The sequence below is a fragment of the Alexandromys fortis genome, unplaced genomic scaffold (genome assembly GCF_014885135.2).
Source record: "Alexandromys fortis isolate MF-2015 unplaced genomic scaffold, M_Fortis_MF-2015_v1.1 scaffold_115, whole genome shotgun sequence".
NCBI lineage: Eukaryota > Metazoa > Chordata > Mammalia > Rodentia > Cricetidae > Alexandromys > Alexandromys fortis.
The window spans coordinates 2,781,852-2,803,270 of record NW_026067989.1 but is presented as its reverse complement, the minus strand read 5'-3'; the positions used below and the strand labels follow the sequence as shown (position 1 = coordinate 2,803,270).

Sequence of the window (21,419 nt, the reverse complement as noted above, 5' to 3'; positions counted from 1 at the left end):
ACATGCACTCTACCACAGGCAGAATTCTAGAATTCTGTGACATGACATAGATCTGAAATCCCTTCAAACTTCAGACAGGGTCCATTAATTTGCAGTTAGTACCTGTTATTTGTTAGTCTTGCTGCGAGTCTGGCCAGAAGTAGAGGCGACACATACCTGACTCCATAGCGGTTGCTGTCATTCCCCCTGCTATAAAACAATACCAGTCCAGTCAAGAGAACAATACACTGCATTTCAGGGAGGATACAGAACAGAGAAGTTTATTTTACACCATCCGTCCAAGAAAACATTCGCCGTAAACCAGTGCAAAATGTGCAACCAAATCAATAAGTGTGTCTTAGCTCTGAGAGCCCAAATTGGTCATTTCCTCTCCCGGTCCTTGGTTGATGCTGCCCCTCGGCTTGTACTGCAGACAGAAACAGTCAACCGATTTGTAGCAGGTTATTTTTTACAATTCAAACCAGGATGTGTACAAGGGACTGGGAAAACCCATACCAAATGGATGAGAAGTGATCAGTGCTTAAAGTAAATACGAGGGACAGCACGGGCGGGCAAGAATCCACAGTTTCAATAAATACAAGTGTAACAAGCATGGGTGTATCTCAACTTGGGAGTTATTCTGCATAATAATTCAGCGTTATAGAAAATCTAGCAGGGCGGCTGAGCAGTGGTTGGCGAAATGTTCACAATAACGTGTGCCCTCGAGCCCCTTCTGTGGTTTCCAAGGCATCATCAGTTCTCTGCTTTCTCCCTCCCTGGCCATCCCTCTGAGAGGGGGAGGGGTGAAACTGGCCAGGTTGGTGGTGGCATCCTGTAACGAAGGATGTCTGCTCAAGAGCCAGCTGTCAGGGTCCAGTGTACGCTATACCAAGCGGCAAATTGGGACTTCATTGACGACATCTGTGCAAAATGTGCTTCTCTCCAATTTTTCCAAGAAACCAGTGTCTGTAACTTCTGTCCAGAGAACAGTAATATAGCCTCTTGGGTCATCCCCTGTCACCACAAATGCCAAGCAACAAAAGCACGTCTCCAAGGACTCACACGCTGGGGAAGTTTCTGCTGTTGACTGCCTGGCTTCGACAGTTAGCCAGAGCCTCCCTGTCAAAGGCCTCAGGCAGGCTAGAACTATTGCTTGAAAAGACTAGACAGGATCTAGTGAGAAAGAGATGGTCGTAGTGAACGTGTGTGAAACAGGTTTCTTTCTCTAACACCGTAACCCGCCCCCCTCCCCCCAGGTGATGCCTTCAAGACTTTAGTGAGGTGTCCTTGGGCAGAAAAACAGCATGTCATGCACTTATTCCTGGTGGTCTTGCTCAGTGTTTTTCCAACTAATTGTTCAGTTCCCACCATTCCTGGGGCTCACCCTCCCGCCAGGAGACGCTCAGTACAACGTGTGGATCATCTATTAAGCCAGAGCCCAGGGAGAGAAGACATAGGGGACTCCTCCATTTCTGAAAGAAAAGTAAAGAAACGAAGAGCCCCCTCAAGTAAAACAATTCCCTAAACTCGGTAACCTAGGAATCACCCCCGAATGAAATAATCCCAACACTTCCTGCCCTCAGCAGACCCTTCAAAGTCTCTGGTCATAAATTAGGGTGTCTTCTGTGAAATAACTTAAAAAAGGAGAGGGTTTGAAGTAAGTTGTGCCTGGCTTGGGCCAGTTAGCAGCCAGTTTTGTTCTAGAATCTCAGTTACTGTTCAAAAATGGAGCTTGAAAATTCATGTGGGTGGTGGGGGCTTCACGTGGAAGAGGAGGGACGGGATGGGGGTGGGCAGGTGAGAGGGGCTGGGTGGGAGGTAGGATCAAGGGACCTGGGAGCAAAGGAGGCGGCAGGGAGAGCCTAGGCCACCAGGACAGGAGTGGAGGCCTGTGGACAGCACAGGAGAGACGGACGCCGCGGCCCTTGAGGGGCTGCCTGACTCAGGTGCGACCGGGTCTCATATTGCACAGAAAAGGAGGACCTGGGCCTCAGCAGGTGGCCAGGCCAATCATTAGTCCCCACACATGGGCAAGTTCACAAAGGTGAACACGTTGAACTCCGTCATGATGGAGAAGCAGAGGAACACGCCGTACAGGAAGAGGCACCCACACCCTAGCTTCTTGTCCAGCTGCCATTTGTTCAGGTGAACACCAAACACCTGCCACAGAAAGAACAGGTCAGAGGGTTCTTGGAGGGGCTCATGGGGGGCAGGGCGGGTGGGCTGTGGAGGATGGGCCTGAGTCTGCAACATTCTTGGAAAGTGGGAACATTAAAGTAAAAAGAGAGGAAGCCAAAACCTGTTAAATAAAAACGACAGGTCTAAAAAAAAAAAAAAAACCCCATAGTCCTCTGTGCTCAAGATAGACTTCTATCTTTCTCCAAGCCCTGGCTAATACCTGAGGATACCTTCTATATCCCTAAGGCGGTCTTTTCGCCTAGATGATTGTCTGCTACCCGTGAATCTCTTCCCATTGCTGTAGATGGAGGTGAAGAAGTTGTCCACAAATTGCTGCTTCCAAAAAATAATATCTCCCCCCCCTGAAAACTAAGAGTGAAATCTCTTACTTCCCAACAACTGGCTTGATTGATGTCAGTCATGCTACCCTGGTTTCCCCAGTTGCTGTAGTTTCACATCCTAGCTCATCCTCCCTGTCTACCACTGTCCTCTCACTGTCCTTTTAGTGGTTTCAATACCCACAAGTTCTTATCTCCTGTATCAGTCACTGAGTTCCCTGATGTGCCTGTTAGCTAACACTGAAATGAAATAAAGATACGAAAGGCACCTTCTCAGCTGAATGGGCTTCACTTCAGGTGCAGAAATACCACACCTCATCCAGTTTTTATCATGCAGTGCATACACAGCTCTTTCATTTGGGAAAGTTCTAAGGGGACAATGTTGTGCCATTGACCTTGTTACTACCAGTAGCAGAGACACCTGATGCTAATATTCATATATTCCTTCCTTTCCATCTTATCTCCTTGGGTACCCCAACTCCCACAACTCTGCTAACTCCCAGGACCTGAAATTTTTGGATACCAGCACCTGTGGTAGCTTGAATGAAGATGGCGCCCAAAGGCACATATATTTGAATACTTGGTCCCCAGTTGGTGGGATGATTTAAAAAGGATTAGGAAGCATGGCCTTGCTGGAAGAAGTGTGTCACTAGGGGTGGGCTTTTAAGGTTTCAAAAGCCTATGCCATTCCCAGTCTTTGGCTTTCTCTTTGCTTCATGCTTGTGAATCACATGAAAGGTACCAGCTACCACTACTACTGCTCTCGTGCTATGCCTGCTTGTCTGCCTGCTGCCATGTTTCTCACGGATGATGGCCATGTACTCTAATCCTCTGGAACAGTTAGCCCCCAATTAAATGCTTTCTTTCACAAGTTGCCTTGGTCACGATGTTTTATCTTAGCAATTGAAAAGTAACTAAGACCAGAGTCCCATGGGCTTTACCCATCTTGTTTCTCTCCTCCCTTCCTGCTTTTTTTCATTCTATCTGTTACTGCTTTTGCAAAAGTCTTTGATTTCTTTTTCATTTGGTGTCCTTGCTGGACTAACCCAGGATCCTTCAGTTCAAGTAATGTCTCCGTTTGCTCATGCAGGATACATGCAACTCACCATCAAAGCTGGATAAACATTGCCTAGCCAAATTGATAGGGCTCAATGACCTTAGGTTGGTTGTAAATTCTTTAAAACTATCACCCTGGCCTCCCTGGGTCCCAGGGTACACTGTCCTCATATGGCTATTTTAGATCTCATCTCATTTCTACCCCACTCCCATCTCTACCTTCACTCACTCCCATTGCACAGGGCTCTCATCACCATCTCTCTGCCAAGCTCCTTCCTATCCCTATTCACAGCCAACCCCATATGAACACTGGATCTCATCTGTCATAGTGCTTAAATCTGTGTCCTTGGCGTTTTTCTTCTCTCTCACTTTCTGTTATATTCCTGTCTCTGCCCCTGGGATATATTTCAATTGGTTTAGGGGGATGCCATTGTACCTTCTACTGTAAAGGCAATACTTTTCAAAAACTTTCACTTCTCTTTATCTTAAACATATCATCTTATAGGTATTTTGAAAGAGTTATGAATACAAGGTAGCTCTAAACTCTCATCCCAGTTTTCTTAGCTTGTTCCACTTAACTTACCCCATCACAAACCACCCTCATCAACTGCCAATGGGATAAGCACTATTTATAACTTTAATGGCTAATATTTGGGGTATGTCTTTCTTGGCACAGCTGATCACTTTTTCCATCCTGTACCATCATGTCTACTTGGCTTCCAAGATGCCACATCCTACTGTTTTCTTTCATATTCAACTACTGTCCTTCCTTTGTTTAGATCCAGGTAGGGTCATGTTATATAGCTCAGGCAGGCTTTAAACACTTGATCCTTCTGCCTCAGTTTCCTGAATGCTGTATTACCAATCCTCTCTGGCTCCCTCTCTGTTTCTTTAGGTATTTTATCCTCCTCATTTTGGTCTCCAAGTGTTTGATTCCCTCCATGACTCCAATCATGGGCCTCTTATGTATTCTGACTACATTCACTGTTGTGGTGATCACACCAAACAGCATAGCCTCTACCAACATCTACAAAATTGCAAAATTACAGAATATTCTAAGGAGAGATACAAGACTTACAATCATACACTGTGTTGCCATCTGCCTGGCCCTACAGTTTGCTTGGTATCAATAAACACAAGTCATTTACTTCTCTAGACATTATCTTTCTTCTATATAATTGGGTTGTAATAGCCACTCCAGGGGGAGCTCCATGTGGGAAAATATGCAAAGGATTGAGCACAGTGCATAGTTATAGAAAGTATCATAGCTAGGCTTGTAATCCCAGTTACTTGGGAGGCTGAGACAGGAGGATCACAAGTTAGAGCTATACAACTTACTATAACCCTACTTTGAAATATTAAGTAAAATGAGAACAGGAGATGTGGTTGAGTGATAGATAGCCCATACCTAGCTCCATGCAAGGCACTGGCTGAATACTGAATATTGGCCAAAGAGGAGGAATCATGGGGAATATAATTTAGAAGAATCAATAAGATGGAATCTACCCTTTGGTGGCTAACATAGTACAAAGGAGGGGACACCTCCGCTGTGTGTGTGTGTGTGTGCGTGCGTGTGTACTCATGCATGCACACATGTGAGCACTCTCACTCATGCAGCACATGGGCTGATCTGTGCATGTGCAGAGGCAGAAGGTTGATTTCCTCAATTACTTCTCCATCTTGTTTTGTGAGACAAAGTCTCTCACTGAACCTAGAGCTCACTGCTTCTTGGCTAAGCCGACTGGCCAGGGAGTCCTTTGGATCTTCCTGTCTCTGCCTGTTCATAGTGTTAGGGTCACAGGCATATGCTACCATGCCTGGATTTTATGTGAATTCTGGGAATCCGAACTCAGGTCCAAATGCTTACACAAAGCACTTTAACCACTGAGCCATCTTTCCAGACCAACTCTTCACATTTTATTGTCTGACTGAGGCCCCAACATAAGGTATTCTAGGCAAGTGCCCTACTACTGAGCTATATATTCCTAGCACTCCTCTCAAGCTTTGGAAAAAGTTATTTCTAGGTTTGACTTGAGACAGGATTAGCTGCTTCTCTGGAGCCTGTCCTGGAACTAGCTCTTGTAGACCAGGCTGGCCTCGAACTCACACATCTGCCCGCCTCTGTCTCCCCAGTGCTGGGATGGAAGGCATGCACCACCACTGCCTGGCTAGGTCCAGCTTCTAAGAAGAGGCTAGTTCCTTTTAGGAAAAGAGGAGGAATTTCAGTGGTCACTAGGATCTTCCTTTAGAAAAAAAAAAACCAGCCGTGAGATGGCATATGTGGACGTCTACTGTAACCATTCAGTGGAGGCCACACCTATCGGCTCTCCCAAGTAAGCAAGGGGGAGGGGTCCAAACATGAACACCTAAGAATGGAAAGTAGCCGCAAACCTACCGTGACAAAGACAGAGGCCAGGAGCAAGCCGACTGAGTAGATGAGGCCTCTGCTGTTCAGTCGAATCTGTAAGAAAGGATTTCACAAGATCAGGCTTCCAAATCAGACACTTGCTTAGTGTGGCCTTTCTAGCAAGTCGGGGGAGCAGTGATTCTGAGTTTCTCCTCTAGGATGGAAGCAGACAGCGGCACAGCAGCTTTGCCCCGCTCTGGAGATATGTGCTTTCCCAGGCACACACAGTTGTCTTTGTCCTGACTTCAAAGGCAGGGCCCCAGTCACACCAGCCTAGGGTGCTCCGACTCTCCATCATGTCAGGAGGCTTGTCAACACTATCCTGTTGACTTGACCTCTGGCGAGGCTCGGCTTTCTCAGACTTACACTACTTTTAGGGTGAATTATGTCACATAAGCGATGGGAAAATTTGGATAAACTTATTTTTTTTATTTCTTCACATAGTTTGAGAGAGATACTGAGCTAATGATTTACAACTAGGTTGAGAATTTAGCTGAGTCCGGCTGTCAGTTTGAAAGAGGAGGCTCCTCCTTCTCAGCACCTGTCATGTGTCTTCTACTTGGCAGATGTGAAGTCAGCACTGACTGAGATACCACCACCTGCAGAGACTCCAAGGGCAAACTTTGCTATGAAATCATCACGTGGAGTCCAAAGAGGTCATGGTGGATTCTGCGTCTCAGCTGAAGAGAACTAAGGATAAAGAATCTGTAACCTGCCCTCAGCATCAGCACCATCACCACCAGCACCTGCTTCAAAGAAAATTTCCGTCCAGTCCAATTACAGAAGAGGCCCCCAGGAGAGTAGGGCTAGTTCCAAAGGAGCCCTAGCCTGAGAACTGTGTGGAGATGAAGTTCTTGTTCTTTCATGAGCCATCAACACTGGCTCCCATGCAGGAGTTCTAGCCATTTTGAGCAATACAATTTCAAAGTCTACTTCTTCTGTCCTGTTGAGTCACCTACTAACTGTGCAAAGCCAACACCAATGCGTTTTGAGCTTACTTTATGGGAAGAAGTATACATGTGGATTCAAGTTTGAGGATTCCATCCCTACCTCCATCCAATCCCTATTCCATTCCCAGCCAATATACATCCATGGTCTTGAAGGGAATGTCCAGTTAACCTCTTCTTATGGAAAGAGGGAATAAGATGTATTGATTTCTCTATTGCTTTCCTTCTCTTTCTTTTGTTTCTTCTTGAGACAGTAATTTTGCTATATGGACCAAGTTGGCCTCAAACCCAATCTTCTTGCCTCAGTCTGCCAAGTGCTGGGATTGCAGGTATGTATCACCAGGCCCCTATTTGTCAACTCTTTTCTAAAAAGGGACACTGTGCACAGGAGTGGCTTAGGGCCTCTTGACAAGGTTCAAGCTACGTGTGGCCTCATTTCAACGTTTCCCACTGAGCTATACGTATGGGAACGGTATGAGCGTTTACAGACGAGTGTGTCAGTTCATCTTTTACCAGACACTCTAAATAGTCAATCCTTTCTGGAAAGACCTAGAGCATAATATATCTCACTAACAAAGTCTGACAGAGGACCAATTAGCTGGATTTCGAGGAAGGGTGGTGGTGAAGAGATCAGAAACGGACCACTAAAAACCCGGCCCAGAAAGTAGCCATCAAAACAGAAAAATCAAACAACAGAGGGCAAAGACAATCAAAATCAGACACAACTGAACACAGCAGAGATGTTTCATTTGCCTGGTAAGAACGACATGCCCGGAGGGGAGAACTGCGTGTATAGTGACTCACCTTAACTACCAGAAGGAAAAAGGCCCATAAGGACGACTCTCATCTGTGCGCCTGGAATTGGAAGCCACGAAGTTGCAGGCAAAGTGGCTTATTCTAACCAAATGAGGACTCTTCCTCTATGGAGTCCGTCCACAGCCCATGGCCATTTATAGGCAGTTCTTGAACTGCCATTCCAGCTGCTCTCTTTGCAGGATACCAAATTAATTTCTTTTCTCTCCTGGCTAAGTGTTAAATTCTTTTATCAATCTACTAAACTCCTCTAGTGCACCACGCCCATCTGAGCTCTATGTGCTACCATACAGTTTGTGAACCAGGCAAGAGGCTGGAGACTGAAACACACAAAGACTCACAGACAGAGACATGGGTCATTCTTGAAACAGGAATGCCTCCCCCCCCCCCTTACTGTGTACCAGAGCCGCTTACATAGAGATCCTTAACTGATAGCCACGTCCCAGCCAAACCCACCAGAAACCACTCTCCTGCCATCAAGAACTTCTGAGGGTCTCGTGCTCAGAGCAGCTGCAAACATTACAAGTTGTTTACCAGAAATTCAGGATCTGGGGGTTCACTGCTCCCAACAAACTCCCGACTACAGTGACCATCTCTATGAGTTCTCCATCTGCTGGTCTCTGGCTGGGAAACAGTTACCATCAAACAAATGGCTTCTTGACAATGAAGGGGAATCAGGTTGCAACTATGACACCAAGGCTATAGGTAAATGTTACTAATTCAGAGCAGAAAAGTAGAGGATAAGTCCCATCTGAGGCTGGCTGGTACTCTCAACCTGATGTAGACTGACTTCTCTCACATCGGCAGGTTAGTCTATGAAGATCAGTATTGAGGGGTACACTGCAAATGTATAATAATGATGAGGACAGTCTTGCTGGGTAAGGTGGCACATGCCTGTAATCTCAGCACTTGACTCCCAAGCTACATAGTGAGACCATCTTAAGGAGAAAAAAAAGATTCTCTTCTCCAAACATACAACCTACTGACTCTATGATGGTCCCCAGGTTCCGTGTAGTGCTGGGGAGCAGAGCGTTCCCCAGAGTGCCACAGTGGCCAGCAGGGGGAAGAATTGTCTTTGTCCATGTCTTCAGCTGTACAGTGCTGGGGTTGTGCATAAAATTTCTGAATAAACACTCAAATAAATTTCGTGAGATCTTAATTTTCAACACCATAAGCATTCTTCTTTAAGTGGAGGCCACGTGTTCCCAATCCTACTTGCCCCCTCAGCTGTAGGGTCAAATCCCTAGTAAGAACTGAGCGATTTCTTACCTTAAGTAGCCAAGGACCAGTGAGTACAAAGATCTGAGCAGGAAGATTATGTCTGGCTAGCCACTTTCAACATGAATCATGCTATACTCAAGTTTTTGAACTTCATTCTTGCATTCATACAGAGCCTCAAGGAATAAATATTATTGCCAAAATACCAAATCTAAATCTGGCTCCAAAGATGAAAGAGGATGCATTCTTCTATGGGATTTCTTCTTTCTCCATTTTTCTTTTCAGCCTTCTTTTGGTAGAGTCATTTTTTTTCCTTGTTAGAGAATTGAGCAAGAAATGGCTTGTGTTTGTTCCTGGATGGCTGACCCCTGGCTCATCCATACAAACATGGTAGTCAGGAGTTAGGACCTCTTTGCTTGACTCTTGGCTTAACTCCTCTGAAGGCTGTAGGTGGGTTGGGTCATGGTTTTGGGAACTGGCTTGATTGTGTAACCCAGGAGAGGTGCAGGGCTACATAGAAGCACTCTTAACTGCCAATCAATCTCCCCAGCTTTTCAATTGTTTTAAGTTAAGGCATAACTTGCATACAGTAAGACACCTAGGTCTTAAGTGCACGTTACTACCAGATGAGTTTTGACAAATGCATGTATTCATATAGCCTGCATGCTTTCTCTTACATGCAGATCCTATATTTAATATATATCATATATGAATTGCATATGTAAATATAAATGATAAATTATATATGTAAGCATTTTATATATGGCATAAAAATGAGGCGGGATGATCTGAGAAATGGGGCAAGAGTGGCAGGAGTGGGGGGGTGGAAAAAGGAGAAGGAAGTATGTTCACACCACATGACACACCTGAGTGAAATGACCTTAAGAAACCCACCACTATGTAAAGTCAACACATGTTCATATATGTAAATAAAAACCCACATCTATCTATCTATCTATCTATCTATCTATCTATCTATCTATCTATCTATCTATCTATCTATCTATCTATCTATCTGTTATCTACCTACCTCCCTATCTATCATCTCTCTTACGTTTATCACCCAGGTAATCTCAGCACATGTGTCTGAGGGTAGCAGAACTAGTCTTTGGGGTCTGTATACTAGACGTGAGCATCAAACTCTTGTCATTTCTGCATGAGCTTTGAACAAAGTCATTGGGCTTCAATTCTGTGCAGAGCTGAGTTCAGCCACTCTCTCCCCCAGCCCCTACCTCACAGAAGCAAGGCACGACAAGCTCAAATTCAGAATGTCTCCGTGGTGAGGACGTTCTGAGATTGTATGACGCCCATTTCAGACTGTTCAGTCCTGAACTTTAGGGATGTTTTCACTTCTGGCTTTCAGGAACACATATTTTCCTTTTCCAATTCCTTTTTTGGCAAGTTGTGAGAGAGGAAACAGAAGTCTGGCTGCTTCCAAAGTCAACAGGAGCGCAGCCCACAGCAATGCATATTTTAGTGTGGATGCACACAGAGACTCATTCATATCAAGTTTTATGTATTTATGTGACACACAAAACACTTCCTGGAGCCTCACCGCATTTAGGGATCCAAGAACCCGAATCTAAAAAAGATTCTGCTCCCCATCCCCCCACGCCCCACAAAGCAGCTAGGACATCATGGTGGCCTGACACCAGCTCTACCTAATCCATGAATTCTCTTGGAGAATTAACAAAGTCTTTTTTTCTTTTTTGCTGTTCATTAGTATTGGGAACACATGTTAAATATTGTTATCCCCACTCCCATTCCTCCCTTGTTTTCTGAGACAGACTCTCACTCAGCTCAGGCTGAACTCCCTAGTCGCATAGTCCTGCCCCAGCCTCCCCAGGGCTTTGGGTTTTCTTATTGAGCAGTTCCAACCCTCGTTTGGGTGTCATTTCCAGGTGATGTTACTAACCCTGGCTTTATACTGACTGATATCATTGGGTCAGGGTGTCTTTCCTTGAATAGTTTACTGGGGTGAAAAAGTGAACACGCCCTGGGAAAGAAACTAGTTAACGACACCTGACAATCTTACCTGCCCAAAGCTCACTCACACACAGTGGGCTTCACTCAAGGGCTCTCTCCATGGGGTAAGTGGGGAGTTTTGTTCTTATTTGAAGATGAGACAGCTTAGCCTCAGAGGCTGCAGCTCGAAAACCTGACGAAAGGTCAAGTCTCTTCTTGGACTTGGGTCTTAGACTCTAAATTCTAGATTTCCCTTCACCTGCCACACCAAAGGAAAAAGTTAGGCTCTTCCCTTCACCCTGAGACCTCAGAAGTCACCACTTTTTTTTTTTTTAAAACCTATCATTTTCCTATGTCCTGAAAAAATGACAAGAATCACAGAAGCCATAAGAGCAGATGTCACTGACATTTTAGCCCATTCTCCATTGCTATAACAAAACATCTAAGACCAGTTTGCTTATAAAGAGTAGATTTTTATTTGCCTCACCATTCTGGAGGCTGGGAAGGTCTAAAAGCATGACACCAGCATTTGTTTGGCATCTGGTAATGGTAAGGGGTATCTTTGCTGTATTATAGTGTGTGTGTGTGTGTGTGTGTGTGTGTGTGTGTGAGTGTGTATGTGCACTTGTCCCTGGCTCTGTGTTATCAAATGGTGGGACAGAGCAATCATGCTATTCAAGTCTTTCTTCTTTCCCTTTTCTTTAATGTTTCATGTATGATTTCATGTGGATGGGTGTTTGTCTGTGTGTATGTTTGTGCACTATGTCATACAGTGCCCACTGAGGCCAGAAGAGGGTTTCAGTTCCCCTGGGATTGGAGTTACAGAAGGCTGTGAGCCACCATGTGGGTGCTGGAAATCAAACAAGGGTCCTCGGGAAGAGCTGTCAGTGCTCTTAATTGCTGCGTCTTTTCCCCAGTCCCCTTTCTTGTCTTAAAACCTATAAATGCCACCATCTTCTTGACTGTATCTAGCCTCATTCATTGCATTTGAAATGGCCCACTTCCAAACACCATTAACACATGACTTTGAGGATTACATTTTAAATGATAAGCAGTTGGGGAACACGTTAAAATCATTGCACTGATCAGAGATCAGACTCCCCACTCCGAATGTCTACCAGCTACCTCTCAACATCTAGTGCTTCCTCTGAATCTACCGATGTCTTCCTGAACTGCTGAACTTCCAGGCAGCTAATCTTTACAGAGACTCCTAGGAAAAAGTGTGACCTCAGCTTGCCTGCCCCTCGGTTGGGTCATTCAGAGGCAAAGCTGTTCAGCTTCTCAGAGCTCCTTTGTCTTTCAATGATGAAACATTCTCTTGGAGGGAGGAGGACACTTGCCATACTCAGGAAGAAAACAATACTTAGATGTCTGGAAGAGCTGAAACTTAGAAGGTTCACAAGGCCCCTTTTCACAACATCATATAAGCATAAGGATTGCCCAGGAGAGGAGGCTCTTTGACCTGTCCAACTGCTTGTTTATCTGGAGAGCTCCAGGCTATCATTTTTTTTGTGGGTTAGCAGTGGGCTTTCAGTGATGCCATTGTCCTTGAGTCATCCTTAAGTAACCCCTCACCCATATTCCTGTACACAACCCGAGACTCAGTGCTTCATCGAGTTGGCCTTTGGTGTAATCGTTACTTTGCTCGGCCACTGATGCCTTTTCTAGAGTGAGTAGATATCTGTTCACATCCCCCCAGGAGAGTCTCACACAATGTCCCTCTGTAGGGATGTAGCTCTAGTCGCTTGTAAGATAACTGGATTGTTAATACAGCTGTTGCTGGCTGCCTCTTCATCCTGTCTACTTCCTCACTCCCATGGTAGAGTTTTCTGGCCTGAATCAACTCATCTGAATCTTGCCTCAAGATTGCATCAGCTCTCAGACACTTAAACTAATGAAAACTGAGACCCAACAGTTTTCCACACCAGCCTTTCTACAGGAGGATCAGGGAAGACCATTCCTTTTCCCAAACATCACTAAAGTTTTCTAACACAGAGCCTGGAATCCAAAAACCAAATGTATGGGGATTGGTGATGGTAATATAGCTCCTAGGGGCTTTCTTAGAACAACTGTGACATGTGTCATCTATTAAAATGCTACCATACTACCTCTAAGTCGTCTGTTCAGGTCATGAGAAAATGCAGACTGTCCCTACCATTGACTTTCTCATTTTGTTGAGTTTTATGGTGGAAATATGTCCATCTCAGGCAATTTCAAGCTCCCAACAAGACATCCCTACAGGTGGGTTGAAGAGGTGCAAGCAGTTGCTCCTGTTGAGCTCCTATGAACGGCTCCAGCACTGGGGAAACTCCAAAGTTGGGCTAGGGGGTTTTAAGAAAGGGGAGGTTGGCTCTAACAAACAGAGACGATCCCAGGTATTGGGAATTTGATTAGGAAAACTTGCTGAGGAAGATAGGCAAGAATGACCCGAAGATATCAAGAACTGATTGGATTATCGATTCATCTCACGGGAGCCCTTTTCTGGGAGGGACACATAGCTCCTGCCCTCTGCTGGAGAGTGAAGGAAAGACTCCTCAGAGATGTCACCCCATGCTCTTCTGGAAGACTTCTGGAGAAGATGGAGGGCAGCTGGTCTTGGGGGAACTTGGGAAAGGCCCGAGGCATTCTTCCGACTCCCCTGACTCATTTTCTTGCAGCCCCCCCCCATTTCTGGATGACCGCATCCTCGTTTGCCCAGAGGTTTCTTTTTCTGCATTACTAGGACATAGCTGTGGCTTTCTTCTCTTATCTACATTATTTCCTTTATTAGTTTTAGCCTCTAGAAGGCATTTCAGTGCTGTTGACTTGCAAGTATTCCCAGCCCCAGAGGCCTCTTCGTGGAACTTTTCACGTACTCCACACCAGTCCACTGTCTGCCTGACATTCCCACCAGGACGACACTGAAACCCATCAAATGTGACCTGTTTTAAATGGGAACTCTGTATTTCTCCTAAATGAGTCCCTCATCTTGTCTTCCCTCTCCATGCAGGGCACCACGAATAACCATCCCTTGGTTGTTTTCCTCTTATCTTCACCACGCAGCTGTTAGAAAACTTGTCACTTCTTCCTTTAATAAGAACCCAATTTATTCCCGTTTCTATTCCAACCATCTCAACTCCAGCTTCCGGACTGGCCTTCCATCTTCCACTCTTGACGTCTTCCCATAGGTTTCCAGACAGTATCAAATGACACCTCCAAAATTTAAAGTGAGGGACCTTACTAAAATCCTCACCAGTCCTGATGGTAAAACCCAAACTGTCCATAATGGCCAGTGCAGTACTGACTGACTATGACCATCTCACCTCACTAACACCCAAGGGTTTGTGTGCATTGTTTCTGTGTCTTTTGCTTAACATCTGTTATTCCCTGACTCCAGTGCTACAACTGATACAGAGTGAACTGTTGGTCTCCCCTCCTCTCCCTGTGTTAGGGTTACAGCTCCCTAGTCCTCTAGCCTCCCAGTGGGTAGAAGTAGTTCCCTGCCTTTCTGATGTGGGGTCTGGCTGGTGACATGCTTTAGCCGACAGAACCCAAGTAGGCCTAACCTAATAGAAACAAATATTTGAAATGTGTTTGCACAGTTGGGCATGGCTTCTCGTGTTTCAGCTTTTTTTTTATCATAAGAATGTGTCTTATGAGGCCACTGGTCCAACAAGGGTAAAAGACACTTGGAGCAGAGTCCTCTGAAGCTTGGCACCAAGGTCACATCAGCCAAACACTTGTCAACTCACAGGTGCATGGTGAGGAATAGATATTAGCAGATTTATGCTTTCAGGACTTTGGTTACACAGATAGCATCATGCTAATTCGTCTCTACTGCAAATGTTTCCTACTGGTTTTGCTGCCACCAGTTTTGCCTGGTTCCAGCCCCCTTCTCTGTGTAGTTATCATAGTCTTAGGTCTTTTTTCTTTTTCTTAGACAGGGTCTCACTGTGCAGCCCTGGCTGACTTGGAACTCACTATGTAGACCAGGCTGGCTTGACTCACCATAAGAACTACTTGCTTCTGCCTCCTGATTGCTGGAACTAAACCGTGTACCATCACGCCCAGCACATTCTTCTTTCTGAAGGACATCATGACTTCATTGTGTCTTTATCTCTCAGACACCCATCATTCTTTCTGCTACTATGGCTTACGATGCTCTTTGACACACAACTGCTCTGTCTCCATTCCTGCCATTCACCGTCAACTCTTCCCCTCCCTCTACCATAACTGTAGGAGCTACCCTGGGTAGTGTGGCATTCACCAGTGTGCCAAGACTTCTCACATCTTGGGCTTTTACAAGTTGTTGTTTTTTCTTTCTGTCTGCTTGGAAAAGTCTTCTCAAAATGCTTGCTCAGATAATTTTAGACATAGAACAAATGCTACTTTCTTACCAGTGTTTCAAGTCCTCCCGCCCCAGCCTCACACAGCCTCATGTTCTGCAGTTTCCCTCTGAAGGGTAATAACCACATGCTTTGTTCAGATTTACTTATATACTTGGCTCCTCCCCCAGGCTGTCATTCAAGAAGCACAGGGATATCTGTCTTGCTTACCATAGCACCCCAATGCATAGAAGGCGTTCCGTTAATGCTTGCTACAAGAAAGCCTGAACTCGCTGTAAAGTCTTTTTATCTCTGTGGATTTTGGAGTAAGCTCCTGGAGAAAAGGGCAGACCTTCCTACTACTGTTGCGTGTACAATTTTATTTATTTATTGTACATTTCTAAACTCCAACTCAGAAACATGAGCTCTGTCCCGATTTCCTTGGTTCTGTGAAATCTTACCACAAAGATGTACATCTCCATAATGGTTATAAGAAGAACTCCTTTCCCCAACTCGACTCTTCAGATTTATTTATTCTGGGCACTTAGGTAACTAGCTGGCTTCTGAGCAAGCCATAGAGGATAGAGATGTCAAAATCTGTAAAAATGCATGTGTTCCTCACTGCTGAGTGTGAGAACCTAACGTCAGGCAGAGCAGTGGCTGCGATGGAAATTATCCCATAATTATGACTTGGGAATCCCATCTGGACAAGATGGAAAAATTGTTTCAGAATTGTCGGCAGGTCTCTCCAGAGGTTGGGAGAGGTCATTAAACCCACACAGGCTGCTCGCTTTTGATGTCAGAGATGTAGAAAGATGTCTTGCAGTTACTGTCAAGCTAAATAGAAGGAGGCCCTTGAGTGTCCTTTCTGAAATGAAGCCTCTCTCTTGGGAACAACTCAGGGTGCAGATGAGGGCAGACCAAATGCTGGTAGCAAGTAAGTCCTAACTTCCCCTTTCCATGTATCCGCGCCATCTTACAAATGGGTCCTGCACCTCAGCACACAGCCACATAGTGATGCCCCTGGACCAGATAAACTTGGGGTACTGACCACTTAAGGAACCCAATGGAAGCCAAAAAGAAAGTGATTGAACAAGGGATTTTCCTCAGGAAAGGACCTGGAATATTCTAAGCCCGAGACAAACTTACTATAGAAACATCACTCACTTAGCCAAGGGAGACAGCAAAGACTGCAGCCCCCATAGTGTCTGTGGACCACTGAGAGGTAGAGCTCATCATCAGTGCTTGCCCCTCCTAGTTCCCTCTCTCTTTAGATGACGTATATGAAGCCACCTTGTCTTTAACAAGTAGATCCCATTCTGTCTTTCAGCAAAGATTCAAACTTAGACAAAACCAGCCTGGATTTCTACCCCATCACCAACACTCCTCTGCCCGCTGCTGTGGTGCTATAGGCATTTGCAATGATGCCTTTCCGGTTGTGGGACATAACCCCCCTGGGTCTTGGCTTTCTGATCTGCAGAATGGGATCAGAACTGTATTTCACTAGGTGTGAAACGTATGTCCTCTGTCCAGCTGAGGCCACTGGTGCAGCTCCTGTTCATTGCATCCTACACCCCCACAACCTGGACTTTCTTTTCTTCTTGAGCATGACCTCCCTCAGTGTTTCTGCATTAGTGCTCTCTTTGTCCCAATAGGCTCCCTCTTTCTCTAGACACCCCAACCTTTGCACACCTGTATGCTGAAGAAAAAAGAGTGGTACTCAATTCAGGCTTGCGAGATTCCCCCACCCCCAATATCTAAGCTGATACCTGCAGGATGACCTTCACAATGAAAGGGCAGGAGCTCCAAGAGGGAATAAAGAATAGAAGTCCCTGTGCTTTTGTGAACCCCAGGCTTCTGGGCAACACAAAAGACCCAACTGAGTGTGGCCAAATGCTGTACCATTGTTTTGGCCAAGCATCACTTCCTGGAGTATCAGGACAAGCGTATTTCCTATCACGTAATTAAAGCCCACCCTTGTCAAGAAGCTCAGCTGCTGGTGAAGGAAGTATTTCATTTGAGATAGAGCATAACCTCGAAGCTCGTCCCAGATCTAGGAATGGAGATGAAACTTTTCCTCAGAAACTCAGGATCAACTCCATGAACGCAAATAATGTCACACAGCCAGGATTGTGGCAAAGCTCCGAGGAGCTATTCTACACAAAGGGACTGTGTGCCAATTCTACTAAGGAGATAAAATCATTCTCTGTTTAAACAAAGAAAACTCCCCACCATGTGTTAAATGACAACCGGTACTGAGATGGTGTGTGAGATGCTAAAGTCAGACTCCAGCAGCAATGGTTCATGGCCGGTACTCTAAAAAAGGCGGGAGGAGATTGTGTGTGGCATGACGCTGGGTGGGCAGTACGTCTATGCCAACGGAGTGTTCTGCCTGTGGGGGTTCTTGGGTAAGACTTAGGCATCTTTTATTTCATGAGAATTCTTTTTTTCATTAAAAGCCCTCTCAAGCTGAAAGTAAATTATTTGAGGGAAATAAGTTTCAAAGCAGCCCGTTAAGCTTGGGCCGACAACTCAAGGCTGGTTTGCTGATGGCTACTCTGCTTCAGCTCACAGCTTTCCTGACCTCGTTTCTGGCCCATTTACCTTCTCCTGATTCCACATGAAGGCTTCCTGATCATGAACACTATCGCTGCTGTGGAAGAAAGTTTCCAGACTACACACTTCAAAAACCTTACAACCATGGCTTCTAAATAGTTTGTATGTTGCCAATAGTATTGCAAAAATATGCTTATCACACTTCTTTTGGACATATAAAATTCAAGGCAAAGTCATTTTCACCAAGAAGTGATGACACACCTAGATAGACCCCACACAGAGGAGAGTGAACTCGGATCCCAGCCTCCCTCTACACACAAAATGAAATCTTGATTTTTTTTCCAGGGCCTGTAAATGACGGTGAGTTCCCTTCAAAAGAGAGGTCTTTGGTTTAAACCGGTCTCTCTGAATATAGCAGACAATGAGGACTACTGAGACCTCAAGAACAATGGCAATAGGTTTTTGATCCTACTGCACCTATTGGTTTTGTGGGAGCCTAGGCAGTTTGGATGCTCACCTTACTAGACCTGTATGGAGGTGGGTGGTCCTCGGACTTCCCACAGGGCAGGGAACCCTGATTGCTCTTTGGGCTGACGAGGGAGGGGGACTTGATTGGGGGAGGGGAAGGGAAAGGGGAGGCGGCTGGGGGGAAGAGACAGAAATCTTTAATAAATAAAGAAATAAAGAAAAAAGAAAGAAAAAGTTAAAAAAAAGAGAGGTCTTTGGAAAGGTCCTTGAATGCCTGTATTTTTGAAAGTGAATGAAGGTCTTCCTTGCACTGGCCATTGACAGCTGTGTTTAGATACAATGCAATCTGAGGCACTTTCTTCTACAATCTGCCCAACCAAACTTGGGCATGACGGAGGAGATTTTCACTACAGGCCCAGTTACGGTTGTATAGTTCAGCAGAATGGCCAAATAGACCTAAATTATCTCATCTTTAGATGGAAAACGTGATTCTGGACCTCAGGTTTTGTTTTATTGTGTGACCCTGTCACTAGGGATTGTGACTTGGAAAAGGTATGTCTCATAGCTGTGAGCACGTCTCATTTTCCATTCTCTATACCTTCGGGGGGCTGTCAGAGGAGAGGAGAGGTAGGCGATGACTGGGGGTTACCTATGGTTGAAGGCCTGCCTGCCTGAGTTTCAGTTTCAGGCCTGATGTCCATGTTTGGTCAAGGAAAATTTCAAAGTTGGTACAACGGCCTTGTTTATTTTACTCTTGGGATGAACTGTAACTGTTTTAAAGATTTCATGATTTTATCTTCCATGATCATATCCTGTTATCCCAGTAAAAACAAAACAAATTTGGCTTTTTTTGTCTTACTGGATTTTTGTTTGTTTGTTTGATTTTTTTGGTTTGAGAGAGATGGAGATGAACGAGACAGAGTGAGAATATGAGGTTGGAAGGAGATGGAAAAATCTCTGGGAGGGGTTGAGGGAGAGGAAAATACAATCAAAATATATTGCATGAAAACAATTTTTAATTAAGAATAAAAAATAAACAAACCCTCCATCAAACACAGAGGATGCTATGGTTTGAATATAGGTAGTTTTCTCCAAAGGTTTGTGTGTTAATGGGATAGTGCTGATGGGGGTAGTGTTGATCCTTAAGGGGTGTGCCCACAGACAGTCCTTAGGTCACTGAATGCATGCCATTGAAGGGGACTGAGAAGCAAAACAAATCTCTGCTCTCTCTAAGTTAGTTGTCTCTAATTTCATTATAGCAATGCAAGCTGGTGCATACAGTGGACCTTATGCGGAAAGGGCTTTCTCTTGCTCCTGTCACATCAAGTGAGTCGATCAAGTGAGTACATTTAGTATTCAGAGCACAGTTTCTTTTTTTCTTGTGGTTGCCTGGTTTTTAACCACTGTCTTCTAGTTCTCAACAGAGGAGACCAGAAGTAGTTGGATTTCAGATAAAGGTCATTTTTTTTTTAAAAAAAAAACTTTTTCATAACTTTGATAAGAGGGAGGAAGGAGAGTGTGAAAGAAACCGGAGTAAACTGGAAGGGTTGTGAATGTCTTGCAGTGGACCTGGGTGGCTGATGCTGAGCTGGGCTGAGCGCATCTTTCTTGCTTTTCTTACCAAGGAAAACCAACCACCAGCAGATAATCAAGAGTTTTCTAAGGAAGTCAAGGTCATGTGACTGCTGCACTTATGTTAAGAGCACAGTAAGTCAGTTTGAGGCCAGAGATGTTGTTAGGTGATGACAGGAACAGAGCTCCCACTTCCATGCAGCATTCTTAAGAACAAATGCTGGAGAGCGAGCAGTAGCAAATGCCTTTAATCCCAGCACTCCAGAGGCAGAGACAAATGGATTTCCATGACTGTGGAACAACCTGGTATACACATTGAATTCCAGGACAGACAGGGCTACAAAGTGAGACCCTGCCTAAAGAGAGAGAGAGAGAGAGAGAGAGAGAGAGAGAGAGAGAGAGAGAGAGGGAGGTTGGATCAATGTTTATTTCTAGTGTCAGTCGGAAAGAATACCAAAGGATGAGTCACTCAGAGTTCAGAGTTTTGGGCCTCATCTTGACCCGAGGTGGCCCTCCTGTTCGTGATCAGGAAGTGTTTGGTGAACACCAATGAAAATCAAGAAGTTCCGGAGTGGGCTCTGCTATATTCAATACAAGTTGTTTGTTTGTTTGTTTTCATTGCTCAGGGATGTGCCTACTACCCCTGCTGTGATTTGAGAAAGCTAAATTTGTGAAAGACAGTGTTTGTCCTCATGAAGCTCCTGTGGCCAGTGTCTGCAGGTAGTATGGAGCTTTCTTCAAACCTCAGGCATGACGTATGACAGATGAAATATGAAGGGTAAGCCAGGCACAATGCTGTAGGAGTGTGACCCAGGAAGTTAGGAGGACAATTTTGGGTTCAAAGCCAGCTTAGGTTACATAGTGAGACACTGACTGAAAGAGCAAGGAACTGGAGATGAGTCCAGTGTAGAGCCCTTACCTGTATGTACAAGGACCTAGGTTCACTCTACAGGACTGCAAAAATAAAGGTTAATTATCCAATTCATCAAAATTAAAGTGTAACTTAATTTAAAATGTCATCAAAACTACATCATCATTCTGAGCCATCAGCTTTATATGCAATGCTTACAGATCTCTAAACCTCACAGTCTGATGTACAAGGGTGTCCCCGGCTTCACTAAACATGACAGTGACATTCAAAGCCATGTGAGTGTCCCTGAACAGCAGCATGGCCAAGTACCTTCTGGGAAACCCAGATGCTACAATCCTGGGCCACCTTTGAAAATGAGGTTTCTAATGAGATTTTGAGCGAAATGAGTTTCATCTAGTAAGAAGTAAAAAAAGGCAACATATGAAACATCCATATAGTGGATCTCAGCCATCTAAAACAAACTAGAAGGAGCTAACACTGGTCTTCTCTGGGCGACACGGTGGGTCATTTAAATGTCATCTTCTGGGGTTTCAGTGTCCCATAGGCAGCCCTAAACTCCATGGAGCTGTATAAATTTAAAGCAATTAAAGTGTAGTAAAACTGAAAAATCCCTTCTTCATTTGCACCAGCCCCACACCAAGGGCCTCCATGTCACGGACGGCAGGGGCTAGAGCATCAGCCAGTGCCGCTGCACAGAACTACCAGCACGGCAGAAGGGTCTGCTGCCATCTCCTACTAATCACAGGC

The 21,419-nt window shown here is 45.0% G+C and overlaps 1 protein-coding gene across 1 annotated transcript in view; it reads right to left on the bottom strand.

Moving 5' to 3' along the window:
- Nucleotides 1–232: 232 nt before the first annotated feature.
- Nucleotides 233–21,419, bottom strand: part of Slc24a3 (solute carrier family 24 member 3) — a 453,633-nt gene continuing 432,446 nt past the window's right edge. The window contains 2 exon segments of the mRNA XM_050159552.1: nt 233–2,139; nt 5,947–6,012. Coding sequence (XP_050015509.1) covers nt 1,993–2,139; nt 5,947–6,012 — 213 coding nt within the window. The 3' untranslated portion in view covers nt 233–1,992.